The 26,935-nt window shown below is 33.9% G+C and overlaps 1 protein-coding gene and 1 pseudogene across 3 annotated transcripts; one reads left to right on the top strand and one right to left on the bottom strand.

The window, feature by feature from the left end:
• Nucleotides 1-2,918: 2,918 nt before the first annotated feature.
• Nucleotides 2,919-12,466, bottom strand: LOC122608395 (protein kinase and PP2C-like domain-containing protein). 3 transcript variants are annotated; one of them, XM_043781494.1, is made up of 12 exons: nt 12,266-12,455; nt 12,050-12,167; nt 11,043-11,209; nt 10,427-10,494; nt 10,082-10,305; nt 8,961-9,012; nt 8,171-8,687; nt 6,450-6,546; nt 5,835-6,054; nt 5,632-5,736; nt 4,338-4,433; nt 2,919-3,332 (listed from the first exon to the last, which is right to left on the bottom strand). In XM_043781494.1, the coding sequence occupies exons 1-12, from the start codon at nt 12,381-12,383 to the stop codon at nt 3,138-3,140; spliced, it is 1,977 nt and encodes a 658-aa protein (XP_043637429.1). In that variant the 5' UTR covers nt 12,384-12,455; the 3' UTR covers nt 2,919-3,137. The 3 variants fall into 3 exon arrangements, with proteins under 3 accessions (XP_043637429.1, XP_043637430.1, XP_043637431.1); XM_043781495.1 differs by having other exon boundaries at nt 6,477-6,546; nt 12,266-12,454; XM_043781496.1 differs by lacking the exons at nt 2,919-3,332; nt 4,338-4,433 and having other exon boundaries at nt 5,638-5,736; nt 5,840-6,054; nt 12,266-12,466.
• A 3,825-nt stretch (nt 12,467-16,291) lies between these two features.
• Nucleotides 16,292-25,929, top strand: LOC122609167 (annotated as a pseudogene).
• The last annotated feature ends 1,006 nt before the right edge of the window (nt 25,930-26,935 follow it).

Below are 26,935 nucleotides of genomic sequence, written 5' to 3'. Positions count from 1 at the left end.
AGAAATTGAAGGTTGTGATTAGTCAATTGAAGTTAGGTTTACTGCCTTTTAGTATATATTAGATTTTAGACTCGTGTCCAACACTAGACACAAGGTTTACGATAGTATCAATATTAGAGCTTCATACATTTAATTCATGAAAGCTTATAATTTTGAAGCTATACGGTTCTAAGTGTTAGACTTTACAAGTTGTAGTACAATAATCACAAGTTCGTCACTGTCATTATTAGGCATTACACAAGTCACTATCTACAATAATTTCTCCATTATAGAATTTTTTTTGAAACCAATTGTACTCATAATGTGATATTATTATGAAAGATAATTAAGAATTAAAGTATAAACATACTTGTGATCATGTACTTGATATTCAAATATATGTATTTGATCATGATGTGGATCCATAAACACCTGTCCTATGATAGTTAGATAACAATTAGGATTCTTATCATATTCTTTGATAACAATTAGGATTCTTGATTTGAGTGACAATTGTAACTTTAAAAAATTAAATATAAATACTTTTGTAACTTTTTAAAAAACTTTTAGAAAATCCTCTCAATTTGATGGCTAAAAATAAATATAAATTAAGTATCCAGGGCTAAAAAATGTAAATTATTGATGGAAAATAAAATATTGTATAAACACACTTGTGATCATGTACTTACTTACAGGTATATGTATTTGATCATGATGCGAACCCATAACACAAATAGCTTTATTTTCAAACACATGTGCAATGATAATTAGATAACAATTAGGATTGTTTTCATATTCTTTGATAACAATTAGGACTTTTGATTTGAGTGACAATTGTAACTTTAAAAATTTAAATATAAATACTTTTGTAAGTGTTAAAAAAAATCCTCTCAATTTGATGACTAAAAATAAATATAAATTAAGTACTTAGGGCTAAAAAATGTAAGTTATTTTATGATTAAAATTAAGATTAAGATTTAAATTTGAAAACTTGTTTGAGCCGGCTTTTTTAACGGTGGCTGGTTTTTAGGCCTCTTATTTTTAATCGAACTATCTAGGGGTGTTGATGGGTTAGGTTATTTGGGTTTCGGGTTATTCGGGTTTTGAAGAAATATAATTTAACCCGTAACCCAAACCGAATAAGATTTGAGTTGTTCGGGTTTGGGTTGTTCGGGTTCGGGTCTTGGGTGACCCAAATAAAACATGATTGATGAATATGCGTGCAATTTAAAAAGTTTTGTTAGTTCGACGAAATTGCAACAATATACTTTCAATTTCAAAAAGTTGAACAATGGTGATATTTATGAATATTAACAAACTTTTGATATCAAAAAGTTAAAACACTTTTGATATAGTTTTTTCTTGAAATCTTAAATTAAAATTTGGTTGTACATTAAGAAATATAAAGATTACCGATACTAAATAAACAAAATTTGACGATCTATAACTTTTCATATATTTACATTTTTATCATATGATACATGTGTAAATTTTTAAACATTTATTATTAGTTAACTATGAACGCTTTCGATTTTGTTTATATATGAAAATTAAATATTCAAGAATATACTCTTTAAATAAATTTGATGGGTATAAAACAAATAAACATATTATTCGGGTTATTTGGGTTAACCCAAACTATAAAATTTTCACCCGTAACCCAAACCGATTAAGCTTTAGATTATTCGGGTTAACCCAAATGACAACCCGTAAACCGTATAACCCAACCCGCTTCACCTAAATCCATTCGGGTTGGGTCGGGTTATTTGGGTTTGGTTATTTTCCACACACCTAGAACTATCCATGTATTCATCCGACTAGATTTTTGGTATAGTCCAGCTGTTTCTAATATTTTTTTTATTATCTTATGATGATTTGTATTGTTCAATGTAACTTTTGATTAGTTTGTGTACTGTAAATTTATTTCTTTTTTTAATTATAATATATGGTATTGTATTTTGATCATTATATTTTCATTAGAGTGTATCAACTTTAGTTCAAAGTGCATTTTTTAATTCATAAAACCTTTGGAGTCACTATCAATGGTAGGAAGTGATAAACTTGAGGAGGTCTAAACATATTTAATGCTGATTTAACTTCTCAAGCTTACAAGATAATCGTCGATTCGTCGTATGTGGAAGCCGTTTAGGAAAGTAAGCAAACTTCAAACAGTCATTACGGTTAACATAAATGGACTCATCGCGCTAGTGACCAAAAAAAAATTAAAAAATGCAGACTATATTTTCACTAACTTCACACGGTCAATATCTTTATTGACTTTCTAAGGCGAAAATAGACCAAATTAGTTTCACATCCAAAACTGACACTAGATATTTTTTTCTTTAAACAACGAGTTAATAGTTAATAATTACTAATTATCATTCGAAACACCACAATGACATTCAATTGGACAATATGCAACACATTTTAAAGAAATCAAGTCATTAGTTCAAAATACAAATAGTTCACCCAACGAGACTTAAAGAGGTCAAAACATTATATAAAGTGTATATAAAACCACAAAAACATAAATAACAAAACTTATATAGATATAACTTTTAAGATTAAATTCGATGGCTAGAAATGGCCCGAATATAACTTTTAAGCAAATGAACATGTAGGTTTTTAGAAATTTATAGAATGTTCAGGTTAATCATAGCCTCATAGGTCTGACCAATGAAAAGTAAAAAGATAGGGCTTTTAATCACTTGTTTCACTTTGTAAAATAAAACTTGTAAATATATACTTTTACCATCATCCTAAAGTTAACATCATGTTAGTAAATATATACTTTTACCATGCCCGACGATGTCGTATTTGGGGCATCAAATCAAAAAGTCATCCAGCATAACTTAACTATTTATTAACTATCCAATTATGATGGGGTTATTTAAACCCCCTCCCACTTAATTATTACTACCTGATTGTACATCATGACATCGATAGTGAGGTCATGCATTTATAAAATACAACAAATGTAGCACAAAGTACTACCATAACAAAGCACGGGTTTTAACTTCCATCAACTTTTGCATGATGTAAGGTTTACACAAACCCCGCATCACCAACAACCTGAAGAATTGTCACATGATACTATGATAGTGTGATACTTTCTCTCAATTTTACAACGTATTTGCATCTCTAAAATCACAGTAACACTAGTATATTCTCTCTGCAGTTGATACGGGACGAAGAAATACAACAATTACTGTTATATTATCTTTGCTGCCGCGCTCTGCAGCCTCGGTTGCCAACCTCTTGGAGCACATTCCTGGCTCTTTCACGGTGTTCTTGATTATGCTAATGACTTCAGCATTGCTTACAACATCCCATAGACCATCACTAGCCATTACCTGACATATCACATTAGGTTTCATTTTTATCTTATGTTTTTTTGCTTTCAAGGAGCCTTTGCAAACAAAAGTATTGTTAGAAGACAAGGCATTATAATTCTTAACCTTTAACATTTTAAACTCATCCATGAAATTTTTGTTTTTAGAATATGCTATAAGCCTTTGGCTCTAACGCACATAGGCTAATCGTATTCCTGTGGCCATTTAACGACCTATTCCCTGGCGGAGTGTGGTTTGACCCCGGGTCTCTTCTAAGACCTTTAGGATGCCTTACCACTAGGCCACATCGGAAATGGTTATTTCATAACTGATTATTTCCGGAAAATGTAAACAAGGAACCTGTAAAATACTGATGAGCTTGAATTCATTTAATGACAGTCTTCCAAAGTTAGGTGTTACAAGTTACAACCCGTCCCGCATTGGTATGAGATAAAACATTTGAGCTGCTTATAAGTCCCATGGCAGTGGGCTATTAGTCTCTTCCACCATGGTTTAAGTTGTGATCCTAAGATATTGGGTCCCATCGTTTTCACTTTGGGGTAATTCCTTAATTGATAGCTAAATAGTAAAAACTACCCCAACACCATTTCTGCATTAAAAGGTGTCATTTATGTGGGATGGACAAAGCATCTATAATTCTATATCACTTGGTTTCCATTTAATGTAACTCCTAACCATCAAGTACGCTGAACTGTGACAGAGACTTTTCAAAGATAAGCACATCAGAACTTAAACCAAGTAGATAAGATGTGCCAAAAAGACTGAAGATTTTTGCTTGACAGAATAAGGGTATTAGTATTACTATAGGTGGCAATACAGGAGAGGTAGTTGGGTTTGGGTAATGGGTCAAACGGGTAATCTATTTACTAAGAGTGGCCTTTGACCCATTAATACTTCATATTTAGCTTAAAGAAAAAAATGAACTTAAATCAACCCACATATCTATCAAATGGTAAAATGAACGAGTTTAAGAAATAATACGCAATGAGAGTCAAACCATTATACCAGGTATTCGTCCTCATCAGAAAGCATGGTATCAGTAACCTCAGGTTCTGCTGTTACCCCAGGTTTTAAATCATCATCACCAATAGACCGTGTCACCTATTTAAGACAAGTTGACATCAATATTTTAGATGCATGTTCCAACCATACAATAAAAGAGTATATTCCTAGATATCAAGTGTTTGTAAATGGGAAGAACCTTGACTTGCATAGGGTTATGGCATGGTTAGGTCTAAATGGAATTTATATACAGATCAAAATGGGTGCGCTGGGTTTTTGTCCATAAATTTTTAATTATACATATAGTTAATGCATTCAATATGATTCTAAATAAACTTTTACTAAAGTAGTAATTAAGTTCCATTTGGTATTTAAAGCGATTGAAGAGGCTGTGGGCATTGGAATCCACCTTGCGCAGGTATGAATTCTACCCATTCATTCAAGTCTACGCAATAAATCTAAGCCGTTTGGCATGTTGGATATATAAGACAACCCAAATCAACATATTTGAAGTCTATAAGAAAATTGTGTCGTCTACAATGTCCCTTGGTCAATGACCAAGTGCCTATTAATTGAGATAACTTTTGTCTCAATAATTAACATTGAGACACTCATGTCATGAAAATGCTAGAGTTTAGTTGTATCATAATATGAATAAAAATTAGGAATTATATGCACATTGCTGTGGAAGGAAAGAAAATAAAATCACACACAAGGAAAGAGAATCAAAGGACATCATCACAAGATCGTAGGCGTCGATACTTAAATGCTAAAGATATCGAACATGAATAAACTCTATGCATATCGCCAGATCAGGAAATCAACACTCACTTAAAAGCGTCTATCAGAAATTTAGCAAGTGGTTTATTGATTTTTAGAATTCTTCATTTGGATAGCAATATCAAAGCAGTTTTGAGATTAATGACAATGAAAGCAATTTCAGATGCATCAAGACTGATTCAAGAAAAACAATACGGCATAACTAGGTAGAGGTGTGCAAAATGAGTGGGTCGCATGATTGGGTAATGGATCAAAAGGAGTAACTTTTGGTATATTGCAAGATAGGTAGGGTTGGCTTTGGCACACTTGTCCAATTGTTCAATTTCCATAATAAATTTTTAGTGTGTGAAATATGATTATCAAAGTTTTATTATTTCCGTTATAATCTAACTTTTAATAATATCAATTAAGAGAAAACTTTAGACGACTTTTGACTCGATTCATGTATAACTTACTTTTTACCTATTTCGCCCGTTCTGAATCGACAGATTAAGTAATAAAATGGTTGGAAATTAACCTGTAGGGCAGCAGCGCCAACCCTCCATGTATCAAAATGCCATTTGACTTGACCACCTACACCTGTGATCCGTTCTCTTTCTTGAATACAGCTAGCAACATGATCCTTAAAAGAAAATAACACTTAAATTGTTATAATCTGCAGCATATGTTAACCAAGATTTTTTAGCATCAGTTACAACTTAGGAAGGAACAAATGACAACCTTACTTAGAGGATAAGGGCAACCTCCTCGACATAAGATTGCCCTGCAATCACCAGCATTAGCAACCAAAAGCCTATTTTGAATTAAAAGAGCAGCAATTGCAGTACAACCAGGATGATAGTCTCTCTGGATAACCCCCCTAGGTTTACGCAGAGAATCCAATTCCTCTCTGAATGCGACATCTGTGTTGATGAATGCGTGTTTGAGTGCGTCAGTGGGACTGTGTTGTCATTAGTACAAGTTAGAGCTATATTTTCATCCAGAAACAAGTGAAGTACTAGATCTTCTCAACATGCGAGTATAACCATACAAAACCTTTTACATAGGTATGCGTTATGTGTTATGTCTTATAGGGAAAACCAATATTAGATATAAAAGAAAGTTGCCTCAAAGCATACTTTTATGGGTGAACATCCTGCATCATTTAATTCGAAAAACTAAATTCATATTCAAATGAACTTTTGAACTCATATTTGATGCAGTCACTATCTAATATATACACCAACAATTTTGGACATATAGTTTTCCGGCCTGGAACAACAAGACTGACCCGTATCAACCTGAGCCAAAAATCGACATTTTTGACCTGTTACACAATCTGACTGACACACTGACCTGTCATTTTGACATTCTAATACAGACCTGGTGTCACAATCCAGAGTTTCCAATAGTCTTGGTAGGGCCCGAACAGAAAATTCTGCAGCTGCAGCACCTGCGTGCACCCAATGTCAATATTATGAGCACTTGTTATACAGCCAAATCATTATCATATGTATTCAAGTAAAAAATAAGGAAAGCAAATCTTATTGGTTGAACACATAGATTTAGGTGCTAAATTAATTTCAGATGATTATTTAAATATACATAACGAAGAGTAAGAACTAGAGTTATTCTATCTATAAAGGTATTCTCAATTAGCAGCCAAATGCAGTTCCTGAAGTTTCACTACACAGATTTCAACGTATGACATCATCATATGAAAAAAGCATGACCTGATGCCCATATTCCGGCCCTTACAAGTCCATGCACATATCTATATGTGTTGCTAATTCTGCAGGCGACCAATGTTGATAAAGATGAACACTTGTTATACAATGAAATATTTACCATAAGTATTCACTAAGAATAAAGAAAGCAAAACTGTTTCTGCTGAAATAAAATACCATATTGATTACAAATGTTTAATTAGTATTTAGATAGCAAAGAGAGCAATAAGTTAATTCTACAAAAAAATTAAAAAGGTTATCAATTAGTACTTGGTAGCTTGACAGCAGTTCCTTAACTTTTCCTACTTAGATTCCATCTGTATGACATCATAATATGAAAAACGCATGCTCCAGTGCCCATATTATCAATCCCTACAGTTCCACATACATATCAACTAATGTTGTTAATTCTGCCACACTATCCCGACAAGTAAATCAATAAAGCTATCTATTTCAGATTTAGGATCAAATGTCATTATTTATATAGGAACATGAAATGTTTTAACTACCCCCTTTTTTTAACCCCTTCTACAAAGTACACAGGGTAATAGTAAATGGAAATAACCAATGTAGAGATATCTATTGTCTAAAAATATTCAAGTGTTAAAGTAACTTGTATTAGTTTCCTCATTTACCCTAGGTCTTGCATATAAAAGGAGATCTAAGTGCCTAGGTGCCTAACCTCACATTGAGCACTAAGAGATATATTGGAGGTGGCAAGTGATTGGGCTGAGCAGCTTGTAGAATGGGCAAAATGAGTTTGGGTCATGACTGGTAATTTGATATACAAGTCGAAACACGTCATGTAATTTTAGATTTAAAAAAGAGCTAAACTCACCAAAGTATAATATACTTCCCGGACATTCATTTTGTCTCATATACTTCTTTATGTTCCTTTGAGTCACTAAATTCTCACGTAGCATGTGACATTTGTGTATAGACGTGCATGGTTTTATAAAACTCAGGTACCATTTTAAAAATCATCAAGAGTACAGTGACAGTGATTTAAATGGGCACTTTTAAAAAGTTCCGTTACTATTTTACATTTATAAATATTTGGGTTACCCAAATGAAGAATAAAGAAGTACATGATCCAAAACGAACAATTTTCAAAAATACGTCATAATTAGGTGAGTTTAGCCCTTAACAATGCCTTCTGGGTGAACTTTGACCCATTTAACATTTTTCCTTCTTAAATGACTTTTTTTAACTCGCTTTACCTAGTTAGAGGTTACACATAACCTGAACTGGCCCATTTATACATGAATAGGTCAAATATGTCACCTTGAATCTATATGCACCAAATACTCAAAAAGCAATCATAGTTGAACCCATATTATTTGTGTGCACCTCGATGACCATCAAAGATTCCAAAGACATGGATATCTTCTTCATTCCACACATGAGGCATAAGAAAGTGTGTATCTTCCATCGTCTCCCTTCTTCCACATGTTGCAAAAGAACCCCAGGATAGAACCGGAAGGTATAATGAAGAATTATCTGAATAATCCATCCAGCTTCTGACACCTAGGCCACTATCATTAACAGTCTTCAAAATATTTTCACCCTTAATAAACCAGTTGACATCCTCTTGACAAAATTGACTTGAGTTTGTGGATGATTCGGAGATGACATTATCTTGCACCGTGAAGGTCTTACTATCCCCGATAATGAGATCAATTTCTGTGACTATATCATCAAATGAAGGCCTGTTTTCGGTGTCCGCATCCCAGCATTTTTCAATCAGAGACAGCAATCTTGCCGAAACACCCAATTCAATTCGTGCAAGAGCAGGTCTAAGCCCTTCAGACACGACAGCTGCGGTAAGTTGCTGCTCAGTATAGTTCATTTCCAGAACAGTATGAGCCTGCTTATAAAGCATATCGTTAGGATAACTTAAAAAAAGAAGAAAATTGAAGTATTGAATATGCAGTTCAGTATATATAGAAGAGGCGAAAAGATGGATGTGTAGCTGAACGGTTTATAAGAAATTAATGGGTTAATTACGACTAGAAAAAAATATTATAATCACTTATGTACAAATCGAGTATATAAGTTGAATGCAATTAAAATGGAATTTGTGACTTGCACCTATTTGATTGTTCCAGCAATAAAATGATGTAAAATTTAGCTTACTAACCTGTGCTTCAGTGCGAAGATCCGTATATGGGACAACACCTGTGAGAAGTTCACTACAATGGGTTAAGCTTGAAGTTTTGCATTTCTATTCATATATGAGAGAATGATAACTTAATATGGTCTCTAAAATCTCAAGTATATTGCTCAGTAGTAGTTTACTTCAAAAAGTAACATATAATTGATAGATATTAAAGTTTATTTTCTACCCAATAAAGTTCTCATATATATAAAGAGAAGTAAATAAAGTAGGGTAAAAGTGGATTTTCCCAAAAAAAAAAAACCCTTCCATTTAAACAGAACGTTAACGTAGACATATCTTCGTTAGATTATGAATCGATACATGGATATTACAACTTAAAAGGGGTGATATGTCTATGATTAGTGCGATCTAACCTGAAGCAAAACAGGTTCTTAGTTCCGGTCCAAAATTGGTAAAACTTGATTCTATAAAGGCAGGTCCAAAATGAAATATGGTGAATTAATTAATAGAATAAGAGAGTATTAGATTAGAAGATGTTTTCTTAAATCTTTATTAATACAAACAACAGACTAACAAATAGTGCCATGAAAATTTGTTTGTTGTTATGTAGCCACACAACTGCAGCTTATTACACATATATTCCTATTCAAATGATGCCAATGAATACGATCAATGAACGATCAGCCTCTAATTTTGAAGGATGCCTTTGCTCACCAAATATGTCATGATCTTAAGGTAACATTAAATATATATATATTTAAAGCAATGACGTAAACCTACTAAAAGAAATGATGGCAATCTACACGTATTGTACTTCTTTTTCCTAAAACATGTTATTCTAAAGCCTTGTCTTAGTATTTCCTTTGTGATCATCCATTAATTGTGTACAATATGAAAATATCTCTAAAGCCCCATGAAACTTGAAAAATTCCCATTTATAAGATGTCCAGTAAAATTACAAGTTCTGCATCTTGAGAAACTAAAAATATATAATCAAATACTTGAGTACTGCGAAGAAGAGTCCAGAAAAGCTATTAATACCGGAATAGGTTTTGCATAACTACTAATTTCAAATATATGGCTAGAGCAAAATGGAATTACTATGTTAAAAAAGGTGATACATGTTGTCATAGGATTCTTACTTGACTGATATTCCAAAGCTATATACATCTGATTTTTCGGTATGAATCTCCTTCCTCAATACTTCAGGTGCCATGTAAATAAGAGTGCCAACCATGTTCTTCTTATGAAAACCACCAGTTGGCTTGCCTGATGATCTCCAATTCTCTACCGTGACTTGCTTAAGATCTTGCTTGTATTCAGATAAACCGAAGTCCGCAAGATGTGGCCTCATACTGTTGTCAAGCTGCAACAAAATCAGACTTATATTAAACCAAAATAAAACCTTTTACAAGAATCATTAAGAAGTAACTAGACTGTCACTAGATTATTGAACATCTAAGATAATGTTGGCTATTATAACTTACAAGAACATTCGCTGGCTTCACATCTCGATGTAAAATTCCAATGTTGTGAAGATACTGCAAGGCATTTGCTGCAAAAGAGAAAGCATAAAGAGCATTATATGATGTCCCCCTCAAAAAAACCTTACTATCCAACTTTGTGAAAACCAATTCAACTTTTAAAAAAGTACTTTATAACCATCCTGCTTTCAAGACCCCATTCAGTGATATCATCATTTTACAGGCTTTTCTGTAAATATTCCAAAATAAGCAATTTTGAAAGTATAATGGTTTCTAGTAATGTTCCTTAATGTCAGATTATTACCAAATTAAAAACGAAGGTAAAAGTACTCATGTTATTTGTAGTGTATGCTAAGAGTGAGAGATGTCGTTTCCCAATTTGTGGGATCAAATAAGTGATCTCGCAATGTTGTGGGAGTTGAATAAGTATACCATGTGAGTGTATTAGAGTTAAGAATAAGATCCAATAAACTTGTAAAGGGGAAAAATAAGATCTTATATGACTATAAACATACTACTTGCAAGCCACAAAAAGACATTGTCTTGATAACTTTAATATGCCCAAAATAGTAAATTACAAATATAAAAAAAAAAATGGACTTCCAGTATTTGATTTTACCTAGATCTCTGGTGATCATGAGCGCTTGGTCAATACTTGGAATCCATTCCTCAACATGTAGCTTCTGTGAAAGACTTCCACACTCGTATAACTTAAAGAAAAACATGTAGTTTGGTGGCCTTGCATGTGCTGCCACTAATCTTGCAATGCTTTGATGATTTAACTTGCTTCACATTCCAAATCATACAAAAATATTACAAACGTATACCAGCAACTCTTTTTTATAACATATTCTGTTTTCAAGTAAATCAAACAGTTGGCCTACAACTCTGTTTTAACCATACAACCTTAACTTACTTATAAATTTCAATTACAAAAGGTAAACATCCAGCTTATTGGACCTCAAAATTTACAATTACGGGGATCATTCAGGACATGCGACAAGTATGACTGTACATAGCCTCGGGACCTCAAAGTCTCAAACTTTACCATAATGCCGTCTTACAGGGTGTGGCAGCAGATAGCCTCAAAATATTTTAGGACCTCAAAGTTTACCACCAATAGTAACAACATCTATGAGGGTGTACATAAAGTGCGACCCCTGTGTGAAGGTGAAGCTACCAAAATCTTTTGTCTTAAAATTTACCACCAAGAGTAATAGGTTAATAGCATCGACGAGGGTGTACCTAAAGCGTGACCCGCGCATAAAGCTACCAGATTTTTTATGGGTCTCAAAATTTACCACCAAGAGTAATAGCATCTACGGGGGTGTACCTAAAGCGCGACCCACGCATAAAGCTACAAGATTTATTATGGGTCATCTACGGGGATGTACCTAAAGCGCGACCCACGCATAAAGCTACAAGATTTATTATGGGTCTCAAAATTTACCACCAATCCTAGTGTACATAGACACATATTCTCCAAACCCTTTTAACAGATATAAGATTCCAACTTAATGAAACTTCATAACAAGGTCTATAAACTTAGTATCTAGTTATGCACCTATACATATATTATAGATATATGAAAGACTTAAAGAAAATAAAAAAGGGGGAGAACTTCACCATAAAATTTGCAATTCTTTATGAAACTTATTGATGTCATCTGAAGTAGACAAAATGGGTTTCTTAACAGCAACTTTTTCACCATCTAATGTGGCTTCATAAACAACACTTTCAGCTCCTGCAAAATGGGGGTTTCTTGATATGTTAATATTATTAAGTGTGTATCTATACATATGTGTAATGAATGTGTGTGTGTATATATATATATATATGTACCTCGGGCAATAGGAGGAAGTGAGAGTGAGAAAGAAGAAGGAGGGAGATGAAGAGGGATTGAGTCACTGGTGCAACAGCCTCTTATGCAAGTGTTTGGATGTGGGATTTCTATTCCCATCTTGGTTTTTTAGCTTTGCCAAAATGGTTGCTGGTGTTTATGTTATGGTTTGTACAGGAGATTTGGTGTGTGGGTGATGATGGCGTTCCTAATTTTTTTTTTTTTAAAAGACTTGTAAGAGGAAAAAAACATAACATTTAAACTGTATTCTCGAGATTTTTTTATAAGAAAAGATTGGATAAGGAATGAAAAAAAAAATATATTAAAAAAGACATTCGTTTAAAGAAAAATCAAAGAAAAGAAAAAAAAGTTGAGTTCAATGTATTCTTGAGTTAGAAAAAAAAGAAAAGAAAGGATAAAAAGATACAATTTTACATTTATACCCTTAAAATTAAAACTCATATAAAAGTTTGAGGGGTATAATAATAAATTTACCAACTTTCCTTACAATTCTTGCCAAAAGTGGCCGGAAAAATTATAGACCAAAACACCCTCTTTTTCTCTTTCTTTCCTTTCCTTTTCTTTTAAAACAAATACTCAAAAATGTAAAAACACAAAGTTTCTTGCCCTTTCTTTTCTTATCACTTCAAAATAAAACTCAAGAATGAAGCAGGATAAATCTTAAATGTTTTGTTTTTGCAATAAAAAGCAAATTTATTATTTTATGAAAATTACTTCATCCCTAAAATTGTTGTAAAAAAATAAAATTAGATAAACATCTAGATCTTGATTATTTAATTATGATAAACTGATTTATAAAAATTTATAAAGGATGTATGAAGATTCATATGTCCTAATGACATAGATAAAAAGAAAATCATTAATCAACCTAACTCATATGCCTAAGTAAACCTAAAATCTTAAAAACTTGACATATGAATTCCACTAATTATCTTTTCATAATCTTGCCTCTTGATTTTTTTTCATGTCACCATCCTATAATTATGTCGATTATTAAGCATACAAATTAGGTTGATATAAAACAAAGATTGAGATTCTCTAATCATTGATTAAATCCAATGGTCAAGATTTTAACATCACATTTTAATCTTAACCATTGGATTCTAATGGCTAAAATTGATCCAACCTTATAGGTAAAATTTAATCAATTTTAAAAGATCATAATCCATAAAACTAATGCAAGTCATAAAACCAAGTAGTTGATGATTTTCATGATTTACTGATAATGAAACATGATAAACAATGATTTTTAAATGAATAAAAAAACAATTGGTTAATTTCTTTTGGTTGCAAGTTAGCTTTTGTTTTGATTTGGGGTTTCGGTTTACACAGCCCCAAGATCGATCGATTGAGCATTTGTTTCTGATATTGAATCATCCCCACCTTTAATCGCCCCCTCCCCATTCTTATTTTGATCGGAATTTGTCCCAGAGGAGGCCAAAAATGGTGGGGCTTGCTCAGCAGCGGCGGCATCTTCAAAATTGGGGTTTTCAATTAGGGTTTTGTTATTAAGAACCCTAAATTCGATCGACCTAGCACCAGATTTCGATCTTGAAGCCCTCCTATCCCCGATTAAAGCCTACCCTATCTTCAGTTATTCATGGACGGCCGGAATAAGTGGCGGCTGAATGGTAACAGGCGGCGGATGTGCAAATCTGGGAGGCAACATAATGGCTTAATCGAATTGATTAGAAAACGAGGCTGTTTGGATTGAATCAACATGCTTCAAGAGTGTGGATGAAGATCTAAGATTGTAAATTGATTGAACATATTTTTTATTGGCTTCAAAATCTTGTACATATGTTTGATATTATTTCTCAATTCTTCCAAGATTTCTTCATCAGTTTTCTTCCTTTTTCCTTTCTTTTTTCGTGATTGAGACATGATATGTTACATGGATTTGTAGAGAATTGAAAAAGGAACAAGATGGTGTGAAAAACAAGATCAAATTCCGGCCAAAAATGGCCGGATTTAGCTTAAAATGGCCGGCGGCTGAAAAACAGAGAAAATCATACTTTTTGTAGAAATGGTCCTATGAGCAATAAATGGACGAAACTACCCCCCATGTGACAAACACATGGGGGCATTAACGGCTGAATTCTAACGGCACGTTACTTTTGGACCAAAATTGCAACAGGTGTGATATGACAGGGATACGTTTCGCGACTTTTCACTTTTTTGTATCAAACTTGCAAAAGGTGTGATAACACAAGGACCAAAAATGCAATTCGTTCCAATTTTTTTTTAGTTATATGAACTTATTTCTACAAAATATAAACTTTCTAGAAGTCCTATCCCAACATACTTAAATTTTTATCTGTTTAATAAAAATACTATAGTGACTACTTACTAAAATAAAATTTGAAAGGTTAAAACTTATAGAGTTAGTGGTCTCATATTCTTTCTCTATATGTGGTTCACGTCAATGAAATTAAAAAACCGTTTTGAATACGAACTTCTATGGACTTGGTAAGATAATGGTAAGTTTATAGCAACCAATACTACATAAAGAATGAACCTCTTTTATAAATCTCCGTTGGAAGTTCTTTAAGGGATGAATATCGTCAAAATCTCAATAAAAGTACCATTTCCATGTCCTACGATTACGTTGATACTTGATATTAGTTGGCCCACAAATAAAGTGACAAAACCAAATTGCTCCATTGCAATCCTAAAAATAGCAAGCCTAACTTTTTTTTTTCTAGAACCACATTCATTGTGGCAATCTGTCAATCATTGGATGGTTTCAGTATGACATCGGTATCGGTTGAATACAAGTTTGGTTTCAATATTTTGATAATTTTGGCATTTTGCTCATCCCTATCTCAATGTTTCCATGACTACATTATCATAAAAGATGTATTATAGTTTTAATTGATTACTATTAGTTTCCTTTGTAAACAATTATTGATCATCCATTTTTAATGGGATCGAATATCACTATAATAGAAAATAATCTATGTTTTATTAATGGGTGTGGGAAGAAGTCTATGAACAAATGTACGTATTAAACAATAGTTTTTATTAGTACTATCATACTAAAATAATATATTAATATGCTAGTGACCTTCTATATATATTCTCTAAAAGGAATTATCATCTACTCGTTTAATCTTTGGAATCACGAATATCTAGTTAATTATTAATGCTAATAGCTAAAAAAAACTAATTTTTTGGAAAAATTGGTATTGTAACTTGTAATTAAGGACGTGTAAGGGCTAATGTGACAAATATATTATATTGATTATTACAATTATATTGTATTTGACCAATTCCCTACCGAGAGAAAGAGGGGTGTGTGGATTAGTTAAGAATTATCATATGATATGGCATGTAATGTCCACAACACAATCTTAGACTCACAAAAGTCGTTAGGATTCCAAAGTAAACGTATTAAAGTCAACTATTTGATGTTATTTAAAAATAGGCCTGTTGCATATATGGCAAGAGAAGGGCATCTTCTTTGTTAAATGTCAACTGTGTTTTGAACTTTCTAACATATATGCCACACCTAACATTCTCTACATTAATAAGTACCAGCAAATTAAAGTTTAGTATAGTATGTGTAATTAACTTAACTAGCTAGGTGTATGATACAATCAGTTTATCTAAAAATGATTAAAGTATTAATTTCAACCTAGCTTGAACATTTTTTTTTAGTAAAATCAGTACATCAATGGCTCAAAACATCATAAATAATTGTCATTTTGAATTGTAAAACGTTACTCATCATTTGTATTATCTCGCTAGCTTATATTTAATAAAATGTAGCCTTAAAAAAAAAACAAAACAAAATCCTCAAAGCTAACATTGTCAATATGTTATAATAATAAGAAGTAGATATCTTTCATATTGTATATATTCAGATAGATATCTATTAGACAAATAGAATGATAAGGAAGACAAAACTGTCACCAACTAATTAAGACTATAAAATATGGTCCTACTATACTTCTATGCTACAACTTGGCATTTTGATCATGTCCCTTTGCCAATTAACAACAAAAATGCATATACTAGTATTCCTAATAATCCTGTATCTATCCAACCTCCCAATATGGCAGGCTGCAACCATCAACAATATCACCCTTCCGGGCTGCCCAAGTAAATGCGGCAACCTCACCATACCATACCCGTTCGGCATAGCTTCCAATCCGGGTTGCTCCATTAATCCCTACTTCGATATCACATGCAACACATCCTTCAATCCACCCAAAGCCTTCTTGCCTGGCAATTTATTTACATACACTGGAAAAGATAACTTTCACCAAGTAGAGGTGGTACATATATCAGATGAGCATGTGAGGATCAAAAACACCATTGCTACCAAGTGCTACAATCAAACTGGTGGCATGATCACTTCCAATCCTAGTGGGCTTGTGGTGGATAAATCCTACTTAACGTTGTCGTCTGAGTTGAACAAAGTGTATGCCATTGGGTGCGATGACTACTCGTTTGTCTCCCCTGTGTCAGGGATTGAAGGAAAGAACTTCAGCAGCGGATGTGTGACAATCTGCTCCAAAATCGAAGATGTTTCCGCCGGTTCTTGTACAGGTAATGATTTATTCAATACTCAAAATAAGTTAGCAATGCTTGACTCAAGTGGTTAACACCTTTGACTCAGGAGACAGAGGTCAAGGATACCATCCTTACTTCTCGCAAGGCCGGAGGCCCTTTTCTACCTTAAGTAGAACTTGGACAGTCTCCTACATACCTTAGGTGGCGGTAAGACGGTATTTGAACTCAAAATGTATGGAAAATGATATTGGGTCATTTGGTGTAACTTAGTTACTTACTTACACGTTACAATAGTAATGTATAATAATATAAGTGTTTCTTTACTACTAATTAACTTTATAAAAGGCATGGTTCAACATATAACTTTCAAATTAGAGTCATATAATAAGATTGTTAGTGGATAGATCTAGCTTTAAAAGTTTATGAAATCTGAGTAATATTTAGCACATGCAATGGCAATATACTATTACTTTTCCAAAACAAAGTTCAAAAATGTTATTGCTTTCTCATTTAATTGCTTCTAATGGGATTATATTAACCAAGTTCAAATCATGAATACATCATTTACAAAAAAAACTCCTGATGTTGTTATTGTGTTAAAAAAAAAAAATTGTATTAAGAGTTAATCTGATTTTCCCAGGGATGGGGTGTTGCGCGACGAGCTTGCCCATAGGTTTAACCACTTACCTATCAAATGTATACTCACTCAGTAAACACGTGGACGCCTGGTCATTTAACAAATGTGGATATACTTTCCTCGGAGAGCAAAATGCTTTTACATTTCAAGGTTCATCAGATTTGACAGACCCGAACTTTGTCAACCGGACTATAGAGACTGTGCCAGTGGTGCTAAATTGGGTGATTGGTAGTAGAAGTTGTAGCGAGTATAAAAACACTCTTGATTACCATTGTCAGGAAAATAGTGTTTGTGTGGACTTTAAGAAAGGGAACGGAGGATATAAGTGTTCATGTAAGAATGGTTATCAAGGCAATCCATATCTATCTCCCGGTTGTCATGGTATGTTTAAGTTTAACGTACTTGATTTTTTAGTTGTAAGTTAAATAGAAGTTTAAGTCTTAATTAAAAGTTTAAGGGTTAGTTGCTCGATTTATACATTTTTCATCACTCAGATATCGACGAGTGTTCAGATCCTAACAACAATCCGTGTGCTGGGACATGTACTAATCTTCTTGGGAGTTTTAACTGTTCATGCCCTCACGGATATGAAGGAGACGGGAGAAAGAATGGTACAGGTTGCATTGCTAGGAATTCAAAATCTCCGGCACTTAAGCTGTCTCTTGGTAAGGGAACTAATCCATGCTTTCATAAGACAAATAAATGATTAACTTGAAAACATTGAGTTTTGTCTAAACATATGTACTAACTAAATGTTTATGCAGGAATGGGGTTTGGGTTCTTATCTGTATTTGTAGGAATGGGGTGGATGTATTTCAGCCACCAAAAAGAAAGGTTATTAAGTTGAGGGAAAAGTACTTTCTAAAAAATGGTGGTATGTTGTTGAACCAGCAAATTAGTTCTAATGAGGGTGGCAGTGTCAACCAGTCAACAAAAATCTTCTCTACGGAAGAGCTAGAAAAAGCAACGAAAAACTTTGCGAACGATAGGATTCTTGGGCGCGGTGGCTATGGAACGGTATATAAAGGGATCTTACCTGATGGAAGTATTGTCGCCATCAAGAAATCACGAGTTATGGATGAGAGCCAAATTGAACAGTTCATCAATGAGGTGGTCATTCTTACTCAAATTAATCATCGAAATGTTGTCAAGCTTTTAGGTTGTTGCTTGGAAAGCGAAGTCCCATTACTAGTGTATGAGTGTGTTTCCAATGGTACACTCTTCCATCATATCCACACTGATGGGGGAATGAGTTGGTTATCTTGGAATAACCGTTTAAGAATAGCCGTTGAGTCAGCTGGAGCACTTGCTTACCTTCACTCAGCGGCATCAAAGCCCATCATTCATAGAGATGTGAAATCCGCTAACATATTATTAGATCAAAACCTAGTTACCAAAATTTCAGACTTTGGGGCTTCAAGATTGGTACCCTTGGATCAAGCACAAGTGACTACATTAGTTCAAGGGACATTGGGTTATCTAGATCCGGAATACTTTCATACAAGTCAATTAACAGATAAGAGTGATGTTTATAGCTTCGGAGTTGTGCTTCTAGAGCTCCTAACAGGTAAGAAGCCACTTTGCATAGAGCGGAGTCAAGTGGAAAGAAGCTTAGCAACATATTTTCTCAATGCTTTGAGTGAAAATAAGTTATTTCGAATTCTAGACCCACGAGTGGTTAGAGAGGGTTCACTGGAGCAACTCCAAGCTATTGCTTCACTTGTCAAGCGGTGCCTCAATATGAATGGCTACGACAGACCAACAATGAAGGAAGTAGCTATGGAGCTAGAGCGTTTTAGGAAATCAACGGGACAACCATGGGTTAAACAAGGTAACGAAGATGATTCTATTCGAATGAGTGAGGGCCAACATTCTGACCTTTATGGTGACTCGATAAATCCATATATGGAGTCCATAGAATTATCAAGTTACAATAGTTCGGACCAAATTCGATCATTGTACCCTGTGAATGAACCTAGATGATATCCATTTCTCCTACCTTTTTTGTAATAAGGTAACTAAGCCTACCATTTTATCCAAATGTCTTTTATGGCTTTTGTCATTTTGATTGATGTTAAGTGATAGAACCAAATCCTCCCTTTTTATCTCTTTGTACCAAGATTTTTTCTAAATAAGATTACATTTATTGTTCTAATCGTGCAATGCGTCGTACAAGTCTAGCTTATTGGTCTAGTAAGTACCTCCCGGTGCTTGCTGGTTGTGAATGACTTCACTTATCTTGTCATGTCCATTCAAGAAAGACTCTCTTTGCAAAGACAACATAACCGAACCTCTAATATTGATTTGATTTCAATGCATGTATCCCAATTCTAATGGTAGTTGGTTTCTTGTTTAGGTAATGAGTTGTTTGTTTTAGTTCATAAATATTGACACGATAGAAATTATGGCAAATGCCTGTTTTAGTGGGGACATACTCATTATTTAAACGAGATTCAAATTAATTTAGAATAATACAGGGTTTGAAAAAGGAAAGTGATATTAATACCATTTCTTTCAATAGATTTACCACACTATGAATTACTGACTTGTATAGTTAGCTATAAAACTTGTATGTTGTGATGCTCAATAAAAGTTAGTGGTACAAATATCACTTCCCTTTGAAAAAACATGCTTGATATGACATTCTATGGACTTGGTGAAATAATGGTAAGGTTAGAGCAGCTAGTGCTACATAAAGAATTGAATAATGAACCTCTTTTACAAAACCTCCATTATTAGAGGTTCAAACCGGGTAATGAACAAAATCGCAAGAAAAATCCCCCTTCCATGTCCTTCGGTTATGTTGATGTTAGTTCGTTCACAAAGCCAAGTCCCTCCATCGCCATTTCAAAACCGTGCACAAAACTAAATTTTTGTTTGCCCTCGAACCACAAACACCGTCGCAATCTCTCAATGTTTCCATGACTACATCGTCATGAAGGATAATGTAGCATTGGTATATTAATTTGGAGTTTTAATTAGTTTTAATTTATTATTAGTGTTTTTAGTATACTATTATTGAACCAACTAGGTTGGATCAGTGGTTGGAGCCCTTGTCTCTGGAGACAGAGGTCATGAGTTCGATTATCATGCGTATACTATTATTGGTCATCCATTCTTATTAGGATTGATCGAATATCGTTGTTATTGTTGTTGGAGAAACCAATCTATGTTTTATCGACTAATGTGGGAAGAAGTCTATGGACATATGTATTAAACAAGAATGAAGTATTAATTATACAGTAATATACTACTGCAAAACAATAAACTAGTCACTAGTGCACATCTATATCTATATATATTATAAAGAAATTGTCATCTATATATGACCTTTGGAATCAACAATATCTAGTAAATTAGAAAAGTTAACTAAAGAGCTACTCGTATTTTTTTTGAAAAGATAAATATTGTACTACTACAAATTTCCGCGCAATACGGCGGTGGTGGGATACGACGGGTGGCGGAGGTGGTGGTGGTGACGGTGGTGGGGCGGCAGGGGATGGCGGTGGGGGCGGCGATAATGGTGAATGTAAAAGTAATTGATGTTAAAGATGGTAGTGTAGTTTTTTTGCGGGTTGAGGGATCTATATTATAAATTATTTCATTAATGGTATTATAGATATATTAGATAGAGATGTTTTAATTAGTAAATAAAGGAGAATGGTATTTTTGGTTTTTTAAAGGCCGAAAGTTTAAAGAGAAAAAAAAGGATAATTTGTTTTATTAGATAGTAAATCTACTCCCTAATAAAGCAAATCCCTCTATTAAATATTTCTGTTTTTGAAATACCTTATTTGCCTTTGGACTTTTTTGTTTTTTTTCTTTACGTAACTACCCAAAATACCTAATAAAGCAGACCGCCTTTACCATTACTGTCGTTACATTGCACGGGTACCATGCTCATATATGTATAAAAACGAACCGGCGATGTGACATAGAAATTATATTGATTAGATTAATATGGTGTGTTTGACCAAGTCTCTCCCAAGGGAAAGAGGAGGTGTGAAGATTAGTTAAGAATAATGATTAATCCTCTAAGTCTAACTATTTTATGCTTTTTAAAAATAGGTCTACTGCATATATGACAAGAGAGGGGCATCTTCTTTCTTTTGTTAAATGTCAAATGTGTTTTGAACTTTCAACGTATATGCCAAGCCACACCAAACATTTTCTACATTAGTAAAAATCAGCAAATCAAACTTCAATATGTATTAAACAAAGAGAAAAACAGAATGATAAGAAAGGACATTAAAACCAACTAATACTATTAATTAATATATGAACCAATTAACTTCTATATATGCTACAACTTGGCATTTTGATCATCACCTTTTGCCAATTAACAGCAAAAATGCATATACTACTATTCCTAATAATCCTGTATCTATCCAACCTCCCATTATGGCTGGAGGCTGCAACCATCAACAATATTACCCTTCCGGGCTGCCCAAGTAAATGCGGCAACCTCACCATACCATACCCGTTTGGCATAGCATCAAATCCGGGTTGCTCCATTAATCCTTACTTTTGATATCATATGCAACACGTCATTCACTCCACCCAAAGCCTTCTTGCCCGGCGATATATTTGGATACACTGGAACGGAAGATGGTCTTCACCGAGTAGAGGTGGTACATATATCAGAGGAGTATGTGAGGGTCAAAAACACCATTGCTTCCAAGTGCTACAATCAAACTGGTGCTATGATAAGTAGCAAAGTCAGTGGACTTACGGTGCATGACTCCTGCTTTACGTTTTCTGACTTGAACAAAGTGTTTGCCATTGGGTGCGACGACTACTCGTTTGTATCCCCCGTGAAAAAGATTGATGGAAAGAGCTTTACCAGTGGATGTGTGACAATCTGCTCCAAATTTGAAGATGTTTCTGCGGGTTCTTGTACAGGTTTTGATTTATTTACTACTCAAACTAATTAGTAGAACTATATAGTGGTGTAGTGTCCAATAATGTGCTATACTAATTAACTTCAAATTTTTTTACTGAATGGTCAACAAACAGGTCGTCCAGGTTCTCTGTACGGAGTGACCCTCTGGCAAAAGGTCACCACTTAGCTGACCAATAAAACTACACAGAGCTCTTAAGCGTCCTAAGTTACTCCAGATTCATAGGCATGACAGCTAATTATATACTTGCCTCAAGATTCAAACCCTGGTCTCCATGAGAGAGGGTGTCCTATTATTGACCTCATAAATGATCAACTTTAAATCTTAACCTTTGATTTTAATCAATGAACTTTTAACCTATCAACTTGTATCTAACTTTAAAGAATCTTCATCCTTTTGGGTATTGAATTCCATTCACAGTTAAGTAACACTCTATTCTTAGATCTAGCTAGGTACCACCAATCCATCTAAAATGAGCGAAATAATATCTGCATAAGTTCAATTTATATCTATATAAGTTCAAATTATATCTACATAAGTTGGTAGCCCAATTGCCTAGAGAAGTAAAAAAAAACAAATCTACATAAATAATATTATTGATAATTTAATTACTTCAGTCTTTTATTCGTGCTAGAGATGAATAAGCTACTTGGCTACAACACCACATGTGTTAGCAATTTATCCCTAAACATATGTTTTCCAAACACGCGAGAGGGATCGATCAATATATAGTAATCCATCTCACACTGTTGACATAAGTACACATTTGGCGATGGATTAGCTACAAAACTTTGAAAAAGGATCTTAAATAGTAATTTCATAAACAATTTAGGGTAGATGTCGCATAGTAGTGACCCTTATTTTCAAACCGTCCTAGTGAGTAACTGGTATCAACAAATGATCATGTTTTATATATATATATATAGAGAGAGAGAGAGAGAAAAGTGAATGTGGGGTTATCACACACCTAAGTTGGGTAAAAACCTCTCACATATTAATATTTTAACATTAATGAATAAATGATGGGGCCTCTAATTTTTATGGAATAAGAAATTAAGATGTGAGAGGTTTTTCATCTAAGTTGGGTGGTGTTGTCCCACACATTCACTTAGCATGCTCGTATCGCTGCGAGCTGCTTTAGAGCCATCTTTTGTTTTGGCTAGTTGATCATGCAATAAAAGCATCATATCTATCATTTTACACTATCAATAACACACATTCCTTTCTTTGTCCTTCTTGCGCTCTCTTGTTTCGAAGTTTATTTCTTGGTACTTGGATGACCTTGGTACGTATATATTACATAATACTTCGACTGTTGTACACAGACACGTTCACCGGCCTGGATGGCCTGAAATATGTTTTAAGGGAGCTTTCTTAAACATAAACCCTCACCCAGTTCCCATTTCATTGTTATTTTCTTAGTGATTTACTTTCAGTTTATGTAAATTAGATTATGCATTCTATTTTCTTCTATGTAAATTGAATATATATTTGTGAATAATGTTCCTACCATTTATGGAGAAATTAGTTAGGAAAGAATATTGCAGATGTTATTATTGTGTTGGAAAAAATTAAAGAGTGTTATTCTGATTTTCCTATGCTCTTTTTATTGCAGGAATGGGGTGTTGTGCGATGAGTTTGCCCACGGGTTTAACCACTTACCTATCAAATGTATACCCAAATTATAACAACCATACAGACGTCTGGTCATTTAACAAATGTGGCTATGCATTTGTTGGAGAGGAAAATGCTTTTACATTTCAAGGTTCATCAGATTTAACAGACCTAAATTTTGTCAACCGGACGATAGAGATTGTCCCCGTGGTGCTAAATTGGGCGATTGGTAGTAGAACTTGTAATGACTATAAAAACACTAGCGATTACTACTGCCAAGAAAACAGTGTTTGTGTGGACTTTAAGAAAGGGAATGGAGGATATAAGTGCAAATGTAAGAATGGTTTTCAAGGCAATCCATACCTATCTCCTGGTTGTCATGGTATGTTTAAGTTTACTTAGTTTTGTATTTGTTAAAAATTAAATAGAAGTTTAAGTCTTAAAAGTTGAAGGGTTGTTGGATTTATATCTTTTTCATCACTCAGATATTGATGAGTGCTCAGATGCTGACAACAATCCGTGTGCTGGGACATGTACTAATCTTCTTGGGAGTTTTAACTGTTCATGCCCTCACGGATATGAAGGAGACGGGAGAAAGAATGGTACAGGTTGCATTGCTAGGAACTCAAAATCTCCGGCACTTAAGCTGTCCCTTGGTAAGGGAACTAATCCATGCTTTCATAAGACAAATAAATGATTAACTAGAAAACATTGAGTTTTGTCTAAACATATGTACTAACTAAATGTTTATGCAGGAATGGGGTTTGGGTTCTTATCTGTATTTGTAGGAATGGGGTGGATGTATTTCAGCCACCAAAAAAGAAAGGTTATTAAGTTGAGGGAAAAGTACTTTCTAAAAAATGGTGGTATGTTGTTGAACCAGCAAATTAGTTCTAATGAGGGTGGCAGTGTCAACCAGTCAACAAAAATCTTCTCTACGGAAGAGCTAGAAAAAGCAACGAAAAACTTTGCGAACGATAGGATTCTTGGACGCGGTGGCTATGGAACGGTATATAAAGGGATCTTACCTGATGGAAGTATTGTCGCCATCAAGAAATCACGAGTTATGGATGAGAGCCAAATTGAACAGTTCATCAATGAGGTGGTCATTCTTACTCAAATTAATCATCGAAATGTTGTCAAGCTTTTAGGTTGTTGCTTGGAAAGCGAAGTCCCATTACTAGTGTATGAGTGTGTTTCCAATGGTACACTCTTCCATCATATCCACACTGATGGTGGAATGAGTTGGTTATCTTGGAATAACCGTTTAAGAATAGCCATTGAGTCAGCTGGAGCACTTGCTTACCTTCACTCAGCGGCATCAAAGCCCATCATTCATAGAGATGTGAAATCCGCTAACATATTATTAGATCGAAACCTAGTTACTAAAATTTCAGACTTTGGGGCTTCAAGATTGGTACCCTTGGATGAAGCACAAGTGACTACATTAGTTCAAGGGACATTGGGTTATCTAGATCCGGAATACTTTCATACAAGTCAATTAACAGATAAGAGTGATGTTTATAGCTTCGGAGTTGTGCTTCTAGAGCTCCTAACAGGTAAGAAGCCACTTTGCATAGAGCGGAGTCAAGTGGAAAGAAGCTTAGCAACATATTTTCTCAATGCTTTGAGTGAAAATAAGTTATTTCGAATTCTAGATCCACGAGTGGTTAGAGAGGGTTCTCTAGAGCAACTCCAAGCTATTGCTTCACTTGTCAAGCGGTGCCTCAATATGAATGGCTACGACAGACCAACAATGAAGGAAGTAGCTATGGAGCTAGAGCGTTTTAGGAAATCAACGGGCCAACCATGGGTTAAACAATGTAACGAAGATGATTCTATTCCAATGAGTGAGGGCCAACATTCAGACCTTTATGGTGACTCGATAAATCCATATATAGAGTCAATAGAATTATCAAGTTACAATAGTTCAGACCAAATTCGATCATTGTACCCTGTGAATGAACCCAGATGATGTCCATATTTGACCCATCAATTGTTGTAGCTTCTTCCAATAAGGTAATTAAGCCTACCATGTTATCCAAATGTCATTTATATCTTCTATTGTTTTGATTGATGTAAACGATAAGATCCAAGCCCTCCCTTTATTTCTTTAATTGTACCTAGATATTTTTGTAAATAAGGTTTCATTTGTTGTTCTAAATGTACAATGTATTGTAGGAAGTCTAGCTAGCTTATTGGTTTAGTGCGCGCTACAATTCCTGTGCTAAATGACTTCACTTACCTTGTCATGTTCGTACGAGAAAGAACCTCATTGTGAGACAGCATGATCGCTTATTTTAATTTGAATGTATCCCAATCCAATAGTAGTTGGTTTCTTGGTTAGGTAATTAATTGGTTGCTTTAGTTCATGAATTGTAGTAACTTGATTTTCATGGTAGATGGGCAAATGTTTGTTTAGTGTGGACATTTCCCACTGGTTAAATGAGCTTAGAATTAGAACAATATAGGAGATTAGGAGGTGAAAAATGTGGTGAACAAGGTAAATAAGAAAAAAAAAATAAAGAAAAGAAAAAGGAATTGCTATCAATTAGTTAACGCAATACTCCAAATACTAGTGGTCTCAAATTTGGAAAATTATTTTTTTGTCAAAAAGAACAGAAAATAATGTTTTCTTTTTTTCTTTTGAGTGATCTAATTATTTTGTCTGTGTATTTGAGAGAACTGCTATGATTATAATGCTGTTAGTTTTTTATTATTAATAAGTTTTATCAATCTATAGATAATCAAGATCGATCAAAATATAGTTAACATATAGCAATCTTAATTAAATCCATATATAAGCGTAACTATTGCAATAACAATACTACTAAAGTTTGTTTTGATTGGATATTAAGCTTTGACACTTTTATATTATAGAATTCAAATTTTTATATATTCTTAAGAAGATTTTTATCACTACAAAAATATGTATTTAAATATTTTAACGATATTATACGAGTTTAATTACATGCATACAT

This window comes from Erigeron canadensis, chromosome 7, assembly GCF_010389155.1.
Source record: "Erigeron canadensis isolate Cc75 chromosome 7, C_canadensis_v1, whole genome shotgun sequence".
NCBI lineage: Eukaryota > Viridiplantae > Streptophyta > Magnoliopsida > Asterales > Asteraceae > Erigeron > Erigeron canadensis.
Note: the sequence above shows the minus strand (reverse complement) of the source record. Positions and strands in the feature narration are given on the sequence as shown.